Here is a 9,407-nt window from a genome sequence, read left to right as displayed (position 1 = left end):
TCATTTTGGTTGCCTTGATTCTTAGTTCCTTTTCTTTTTTGAGGATTTTATCTTTGGAACCAAAAGGTCTATCACGCTTCATACGTAATTTAGATTTATTTGCAACATTAGATTGGCTATTTGGAACATTAATTTTGACTGATTATTAGCAATTGGCACATATGATTTAGTCACTATTTTTGGATTCGTAAATATATTTGGTAGTTGGTTGGCTAAACCTTACAAACGAATTAGCTTTTGAATTTCTAATTCAAACTGTTTTGTTTGAGGATCAAAATGAGATAAAGTATATTATTCCAACTTATCTCCTTTTCCAAATACTTATTTTCTCCCCTAAAGTAGGAAAAAGTGATTCATCAAAATGGTAATCAACAAATTGAGCAGTGAATAAATTCTCTATTATTAGCTCAAGGTATTTTATTATAGATGAAGATTCATAGCCAACATATATTCATAACCTTCTTTGAGGACCCATCTTAGTGCGTTGTGGTGGAGCAATGGGAACATACATTGCACATCCATAAATTCTAAGATGAGAAATATTTGGTTGTTGACCAGAAACTAATTGTAAAAGGGAGAACGTATGATAATTTGTTAGCCTAATGCGAATAAGTGTTGCAGCATGCAAGATTACATGTCCCCAAGTAGAAATTGAAAGTTTTTATCTCATTAGTAATGGTCTTGCAATTAATTTTAGACGCTTGATTAATGAGTTAGCAAATTTATTTTGAGTATGTACATGTGCTACAAGATGCTCAATATCAATCCATATAGACATATAATAATTGTTAAAAGCTCGAGATGTAAATTCACCAGCATTATCAAGGGGTATTTTCTTAATTAGATAATCAAGAAAATGAGCTCTTAAACGAATTATTTGTGCAAGTAATATCACAAATGCCTGGTTGCGAGTTGACAACAAACATGTGACCATTTAGTTGATGCATCAATTAAAACTATAAAATATTTAAATGGTTCACATGATGGGTATATTGGTCCACAAATATCACCTTGTATACGTTCCAAAAATATGATATATTCATTTCCAATTTTAGCTGGTGATGATCGACTAATCAATTTTCCTTGGAAACAAGTAACACATGAGAAATTATTAGATTAAAGAATCTGTTGGCTCTTCAATGAAGGTCCATATGAATTTTTAATTATTTTTCGCATCATGATTGATCCAGGATGGCCTAATCATTCATGCCAAATGCAAAAATTATCATGATTTGTAAACTTCTAATTTACAATAATGTGTGTTTCAATTATATTTATATGTGTGTAATATAAACCAGGAAAAAAAAGGTAATTTTTCTAACACACATTTTTTATTTGAGATAATTTTTGTGATATACATGTATTCTTCTTCCTTCATTGTTGTTTCAATATTGTATCCATTTTTGCAAATATCTTTGAAACTTAATAAGTTTCTATGAGACTTAGTGGAGTATAATGCACTAATAATGTGTAATTTTGTTCCACCAAACAACAATATATTAGCTTTACCGGAACCTTTAATAGTATTTGTATTACCAAATATAGTACTCATATTAGCTTGTTGCATTATTAAATGAGAAAAATATTTTTTTTATTTTTTAGAATTGTGTGAGTTATTACCCTATCAACAAGACATATATCTTCATTATTAGTATCGTCCATAAGAACATTCATTATTTTTATTATTATTTATTTACACTGACTATATTAAAATTTAATTTAAATAACAACTATATCAATGAAAGAACTACTATAATACATGATAATTTATTTTAACTATTACTATTTTTTTTATATAGAGAGAAAAAAAGACATTAAATATAAATTAACATATAATGAAAAAAACATAATGACTCAATAATAATAATAATAATAATAATAACTTATTTTTGGACACTTCCATCACCAATGAGATGGTTAATTTTTTCATCAAAATCAGCAAAAAAATCAGCAATATCTAAGTAAGTAACATCCATATGATCATAAATAGAAACATTGTCATCTTCACAAATAAAATTTGTCTCTATCTTTTTTCCTTATTTTTAAGTGATTCTTGATAAATATCAATAACATGCTTTAGTGTACGACAAATACGTGACGAATGACTTTTGCTTTCACAACGATAGCATATATTTTTCATATTTTCGCTATTACCCTTTTTAATTTTTTCACTATTTTTCCACTTCTGCTGTGAAAAAATATATTTCTGATTATCACCACGATCATGTCCATAACCACTACCAAGACCACGATTATTCTTACGTCCACGACCACGACTGTAAGTTTGTGTATAATTACAATAATCACGAGTTGTTACATTCACTTCTGGGAATGGAGCAATACCAGTTGGACGATATTCATGATTTTTCATCAAAAGCTCATTATTTTGTTAAGCCACAAAAAGATAAGAAATTAATTCAGAATATTTTTTGAATCATTTTTTACGATATTGCTGCTGTAGGAGCACATTAGATGCGTGAAAAGTGAAGAATATTTTTTCTAACATATCCTCATCAGTGACCTTTTCTCCATACAATTTTAATTGAGATGTGATTCTAGATAATGTTGAATTATACTCACTAACATTTTTAAAATCTTACAAGCGTAAATGCATTCAATCATAACGAGCTTTTGGTAAAATAATTATTTTTTGATGGTCATATCTGTCTATTAAATTATTCCAAAGCACAAGTGAGTCTTTTATCGTGAGATATTCATTTTTCAAACCTTCATAAAGGTAGTGACGAAGAAAGATCATAGTTTTATCCTTATCTTAATTAGATGCTTTATTTCCTTCTTTAATAGTATTTCCAAGACCTTTTGCATATAAATGAATTTCAGCATCTAATACCCATGATAAGTAATTTTTTCATGTAATATCAAGTGCGACAAATTCAAGGTTCGTAAAATTTGACATATTTAGTACTATCATAAAAATAAAAATAAGTTAGATATCATCTAAATATTATAACGATCAAAAGTAAATAAAAATAAAATTATATATATATATATATATTAAATTACTAGTAAATTTTTTTATAGACACAAATTTATATATATAATAATTAAAATAAATAAGTAATGATATATTTCTATAAAAAAATTAAAATAAAAAAATATCGTACCTTTATTTAAGGATTTTTTTTTTTTGCAAAAGTGTGTAGTAGAGCCTCGTGCTAATAACGTGTTATAAAATAAATATAAAATTATAAAAAAATAAAAAAATAATATAAAAAAAAATTTTAATTTTATTTCACATACCTTAATATAAATAAAATACTTATTTATAGACTTAAATCTACAATTGAAGAATCATATTTCTTTAAATAAGAATTAAATAAAAAAAGTTATAAAATCATAAATTACAATAAATAAATAAAAGTTATGAAAATAGATGTTAATTCATATAATAATTCATGACAAATAAAAATTTTTTAAAAAAAATCCTCAACATTTCTCATTATTCAATAACAAACACTGCATACAGAGATACTAATAATACCCGTTTTGGAGTTAAATGACCGTTTTGCCCCTTTGTTTTTTTCGGGGTTTCTCTTGTTTCAGGGTTTTGCAATTTCACTTGCTCTCATTTCTCGTCATCGCTCTCATGTCGATGTCTGTAGATCGTGAAACTACGTCATTTCGGGATTCTGAAACTCAGAATAATATTCGAAGAATTCTTGAGTCATGCTCCAAAGTAAGATTAATCTATCAATTAATTAGTTTTTTACTGTTATTGTTGATTTTTTAATTTGATTTATGTAGAATTTTGTTTCTTTTTGGATAATAATGCTACCAAATCTTATTAGTATTGATTAGTGAGAAATATGGGGAAAAAAATACTTTAAAAAATGGTTGTGTTGTTATGAGATGAAATGTTATTAACTTGGTGTTAACAGTCATGGTTTGATTGAACCTGGTAGTTGACTGAGGCTGAAGATTTTCTTGAGTCTGAAAACACAGTTACAGAACTTGTCAAGTTCCTTGATTCTTTACTGGATGTTGTTCTGTCTGATCCAGACAATGAACATGCAGAGGACAATGCATTTGAAGCTCTTTCTGAGGTTCATCAATATATCTGTTCTCATTCTCTTCACCAGGTGGGTTAACTTGACATTTCAATCATGTTTCACATCCGGTTTTTAAGTGTTCCATAACATAAAGTTCAAAATAAAATAAAATAAAATAAAACATAGAGAGATATGTAAATAGGTGGCATCTAGCTGTACTTTATATAAGAACCTTTTATGGGTCTAGAACTGGGAGATTAATGATTTTATACAGAAACATATTATTTGGATGACATATTGTTTCAACCTCATGGATTAATGTGGAAGAGAGTTAGAGATAGAGAAAAACTAAGAGTGACTTATTGTTTGTTTGGTGTTGTGACAGGAAGTTGTTGATGCCCTTTCCTTTGAACTGCCAAAGGCTGTTTCAAAGTTTGCAGGGATTTCAAGTAGATTTTTGGACACGGCCATTAGCATCATTGATCAATTTATTGCAAAATGTGGTCCAAGGGATATGCTATCCATTCTCTGTAATGTGAGTTTATGTCTTTGCTGCAAGGGTATATTTTAGTCCTTCAAATATATAGCTGATGTCACCGTAGTCATCCATTAATCAGAGACATTAAATTGGTCATGTATTGATTATTGAATGCCATCAGTTTCCTCCTTTGGGGACCAATTTGATAGCACCTTAAGAACCAATTTGATGGCATAAAATGACAATGAAGGAAAACTTGATGTCTTTCTATTCTAATGGAGGACCAACACTATAACACTAGATTCTTTGAAGACCAAAATGGACATCTTCTGCTTTATTTGATAGATGCTGCTTGTTTGCTATGTCTTTAAATATCAGCTTACTGCTTACCCCTTTGGTAAAGTTAAAGTAGGTCTGCAGGTTGAGTAAATTCATGGTTGCAGTGTGTATTTACAAATGGATTCTGTGGTATTTTTTGTTACGGTGCACCCCCACCTCCCCATCTATTTGGCTATACCATTGACTATTGGATGATTGTTGAACGAATGTCAATGTATAATCCAATTATTCAAAAATCCAGAAGGCACAGGTACCATAGAAACCACCATATTTGCACATATACCTACATCTCATTCCACATGATACATCCTTGGCTTGAGATCCATTTCCTTTCACCTATATGACAATTGACATCCCATCACTTAACCCTCACACCTCTACTCTCCTGTATTCCTCACTTCTTATAATATGCAAAGAACTACAAGTCAGTCCCAGTGTGACATTGAATTTATTTATTTTTGGTTAATATATTGATCATATGCTTTTGTTAATTTAATTGAACAGACATTAGGTTACTCAAGTAAGATGACCAAGGCTGCCAATTACATTGTCCCTCCTTTAACAGGGCTCTCAAAGGGTAATTCATTGCAGTGCACTTTCTAATTAATGGATAGATTATAGAACTTAATCTCTGTTCAATGAAAGAATGATGATAGATGTTACCTTGTTAGCTCACTTCCAAAATCCAATGCAGGACCAGTCCCTTGATTGGATTCATTTTATCAACTTTTTTTGGTCTACTTGAATCTTAGTTGCTCTTAGGCTTGGTATGAAGAAAACCCACTCCTTAGCTGTTACCCTCTCTGGCCTTATAATCCCGGCTCATTTTCTAGCTCACAGCCAGATTTGCATTGAATTTATGATTATATTACATTAACATTGAGAAAATTGAATATGATGTTAATTTTTATTTTTACTTGCCATTAGAGATCTAATAGGTATTTATAATTTTTTTTCACTATTCATACTTGCTGAGCAAATGATAGGATCAATTTAAAAGAGATGTTTTAAAAGGTATAGGTGCTGTCTATTGAATTTTGGTCACATGTCTGAATGCTGGATGAAACTAGAGAAGAATGTCTTTGTCATATTTGAACTATTCTGTTGTGGACAAAATTTTTGGGTTGATAATAGTGATCTGAATCTTGAGTTTAATGGGACTGATAACAGACAAATCTGAGACAAAGTATCTGTTGGGTGATGTGGCATGATATGGACAAGACAGAATTATATTTCTCTCTTTTGGTGGAAAAATCATAATGGTTTTGGATGATATTGAAGTAGTTTTAGGATTTTGAATGATGAGAGCGCATTGATGAAATCAAGTTTCTTATTCTGAGAGGAATAAAGAATTCAAATTTTAAGACTGGAATTTTATATTTATTCACAAATAAAATAAATTTTCTTAATTATAAGGTCCTTAGCAGCTTGGCTGCCAATTGTGTTGCAGATTTTGGGCTCATTTTTTTCAGCACAAAGAATAATGGAGAATTTGTCTTACCACTTAAGCTATTATGTTAAAGTTGATGATTATCATTGTTAATGAAATGAAAAATAATATGCTAGTTCACCTTGTCTTTGTCAATGATTTGAGGCCACATTCTGAAGCTTTTGTTCATGCTTATTTTATTTTGCCTTTTCAGTCTTTATTTCCATTCGAAGGCGCCAGTTTGAGCAAGTAAAAGAAGCCGTTCCTATTATTCTTAATGTATTGAAGGCTGTGTCTTTGGAGTCAGAAGAAGAACTTGAGAATGTATTTGACAGAGCTGTTGAGATTGCAAATTCTATATATGAAGTTTTCATTAAGTTGGTCTGTCAATTTTAAAATAATCATCTTTTTCTTTATTAGAGAAGCTTAATTTAGTGATTTATTTTCAATTCTTTTGCTGACTTTTTTTTTTTTTTGCTGCATTTTTCCAGCAGGAGAGGGATCCAAAGGAGAAGCTCCAAGCTCTTCTTGGTCTGTATGTCCTGCAATGCTTGGTAGATATCTCTGTACTGCATTAAAAAAATTATAATTATGCTTATTTTTTGTATTTCTTTCCCAACTACCCTTTAGTAAATTTTTTTACTTCTGATAGAGTTTTATCCATTTAATATGACGTTACCGTGCACTGTCCAGGCTCTTGTTTCAACCAGCATAAGCTTTAAAGCTCCCAGTTGCCATTCATTGGTATTACGACTGTCACAAATTTCTTCATATTGTGGTTTATCATATCTCAGTCTACTAACAACTTATAATGTTGAGATTGTAGCTGGCTCCATTTTTGTAGGTAGTATTCTTAAGTTACTGTGTGTCTGCTGTTAATTTATTTCAATGCTAATGTAAGCACTATTTATGCTGCTTGCTTAATGTTTTTCTTTTCTACCCTCAATTACTCAGAAGATGAAGATGACTATATGGGTTGTTTATCTCATGTCAAACATGGTGCTGCTCTTTCAGGTCTGTGATTGGACAATTACTGTAATTGTATCCTTTCCTTTTCTTTTATGCATTTCCCTTTCACTAATCCATCAAATTCCGTCGGTTTTTTTCTTCAGTGGTTTGGGGGCATGTCTCAGAGGAGGTTGCTCTTACTGCAAAAGAGGATTTGATTGCCTTAAAGGATGAACTTCGTAATATCCAGATCAAAAGATGGCAAGCCATAGGAACATTAAAGCATGTCCTTTCGTTTGTAAATCTTCCTTGGGAGTTAAAGAAACATGCTATTGACTTCTTGCTTTGCATCACGGATGGAGGGGTCTCTAGAAACTACAACGATGAACTGTCTGAGTGGTCATCTTGTATGCCAAGTCTTTTCTCAGCTTTGCAGGTTGTGTTCCTTGCAATTTGTGACTTCAGTTTGTTTGTCAGCAAGCTTTTACTTCCACAATGAAGAAAAATGCTGATATGTTCTTATCTTGTGGTTATCTTTCAGGCTGTTAAAATGGTTATCATGTCTGCCCCAGACCCAGAACTAAGAAAAAAATCCTTTGCTGTGCTAAAAGGAGTGAGTTTCTAATCTAGCCCAATGCCTTGAAGTTGAAAGTTCTTTGTAATTTGTGTTCAATATGAAATGTGTATTCTCTGAAATTGAGATACATATATGATGTTTGTTAAACTACTTAATAGGGCAAAGTTTTCTAGAGATTTTTAATGATCCTGTGCTCATGTTACTCAAACTAGGTACTCGCTGATATTCCAATTTCTCAAAGATTTGACATTTTGAAAGCATTGATTACTAACACTGACTCTTCCTCCATGGTAATCCTCTTAATCAGAATTGCTTAACTTTGTTCTCTATTGATGTTAAATCATCTAATGGTCTTTCATCTCTGTATAGATTGCCATTTTCATCGATCTTGTCAGGAGGGAAATGCACACAGAAATCTGCAGTAGTAGATCAATAGTTAAAAATGTCCCAGAGATAGATAACAAAGCATATCCAGATATGTCATTTTGGACTCCCAGTGTCCTTGAGTTGGTGGAGTTGGTTCTAAGACCTCCACAGGGGGGACCTCCTTCCCTCCCTGAGCAGAGTGACGCGGTATTATTCCTGTTTCAAGTGATCTCTGTAAATTATATTATCCTGGCATCTTTTTAAGTGCATCTATCTGAAGAAACATTCGGCAATATTTGCATTTTGGGTTTTAAGTCTTTTCTTATAATCTACAGGTGTTGTCAGCCCTCAACCTATACAGATTTGTATTGATGACAGAATCTACAGGTATGAAGCGTCAATTGTCAATTAAACCAATAAATAAAGGGGCAAATTACAGAAATATATTATATCCAATTTCAAGGAATGGCTGATGAGTAACAAATTTGAGTTATTAACCACTTGAATTGTTAATTCTACCTAAACAGAAATATATTCTAATTTTACCTGAAAATTTTGAGTTTATATTGCATTTTTTTGTTGTGGTGGTTTCCAAACATAATCCAAAGTAAAGTCTAATTAGGAAGGTTTCTCAATTATGGGTAACAGGAAAAACAAACTACACTGGAGTCCTGTCAAGGAGCAGTTTACTGAAGGCTTACAATGAATGGTTGCTTCCTTTGCGTACCTTAGTGACAGGCATTATGGCAGAGAACAAGATTGATTATGATGAGCTTTCAGTTGACACTGTATGCATCCTAAATCCACTTGAGTTGGTGTTGTACCGCTGCATTGAACTTGCAGAAGAGAAGCTAAAGCAATCCACATAAGTTGTCTCGTTAGCCAAAGTTTCATGAAATATTCCTTTTTTAGGTTCATGACATTTTGTTTCAATAGTAATGCTCTTTGCAGATAGAAAGGAAAGATGAGCACAAAGGATTTTTAATGCTACTGGGCCCATCATAGATTCGTTTAGTAAAACGTTCAAAAAATCTGTTATGAACATTAAAGTGAGATAATAAAAAGTTATATTTTTTTATATATAGTTTTCAGATACATATATGAAGTAAGAGATAAAAATAATTATGTACAATATTATTTAAAATGTCAAATTTTTTATGTTACTGTAATGAAACTCGCTTACCTCCTACTTAAGTTATTTTGCTTGTAACTTTTTTTCTTGATGTGTCCAATGCTTAAATTGATTATTAATACCAATAA

The 9,407-nt window shown here is 31.1% G+C and overlaps 1 protein-coding gene across 3 annotated transcripts; it reads left to right on the top strand.

The window, feature by feature from the left end:
* The first annotated feature begins 3,552 nt into the window (after positions 1 to 3,552).
* Positions 3,553 to 9,105, top strand: LOC113847221 (aberrant root formation protein 4). Of its 3 annotated transcripts, none has more exons than XM_027476185.1 (14): positions 3,553 to 3,697; positions 3,924 to 4,100; positions 4,396 to 4,545; positions 5,332 to 5,404; positions 6,471 to 6,637; positions 6,748 to 6,810; positions 6,950 to 7,100; positions 7,211 to 7,270; positions 7,369 to 7,640; positions 7,746 to 7,817; positions 7,994 to 8,071; positions 8,151 to 8,354; positions 8,483 to 8,534; positions 8,796 to 9,105. In XM_027476185.1, exons 1-14 carry the CDS (start codon positions 3,608 to 3,610, stop codon positions 9,014 to 9,016), a joined length of 1,830 nt encoding a protein of 609 aa, XP_027331986.1. In that variant the 5' UTR covers positions 3,553 to 3,607; the 3' UTR covers positions 9,017 to 9,105. The 3 variants fall into 3 exon arrangements, with proteins under 3 accessions (XP_027331986.1, XP_027331988.1, XP_027331987.1); XM_027476187.1 differs by having other exon boundaries at positions 3,608 to 3,697; positions 6,471 to 6,580; positions 6,751 to 6,810; XM_027476186.1 differs by having other exon boundaries at positions 3,608 to 3,697; positions 6,751 to 6,810.
* The last annotated feature ends 302 nt before the right edge of the window (positions 9,106 to 9,407 follow it).

The sequence above is a fragment of the Abrus precatorius genome, unplaced genomic scaffold (genome assembly GCF_003935025.1).
Source record: "Abrus precatorius isolate BTA unplaced genomic scaffold, Abrus_2018 Scaffold8, whole genome shotgun sequence".
NCBI lineage: Eukaryota > Viridiplantae > Streptophyta > Magnoliopsida > Fabales > Fabaceae > Abrus > Abrus precatorius.
This window is presented reverse-complemented; position numbering and strand designations above follow the sequence as displayed.

Coding starts and splice junctions, on each gene's coding strand:
- LOC113847221 (XM_027476185.1), top strand. CDS start 3,608: ATGTCGATGTCTGTAGATCGTGAAACTACGTCATTTCGGGATTCTGAA. Junction 5,405..6,470: donor TTTAACAGGGCTCTCAAAGG/GTAATTCATTGC, acceptor TTGCCTTTTCAG/TCTTTATTTCCATTCGAAGG. Junction 7,818..7,993: donor CCTTTGCTGTGCTAAAAGGA/GTGAGTTTCTAA, acceptor TACTCAAACTAG/GTACTCGCTGATATTCCAAT.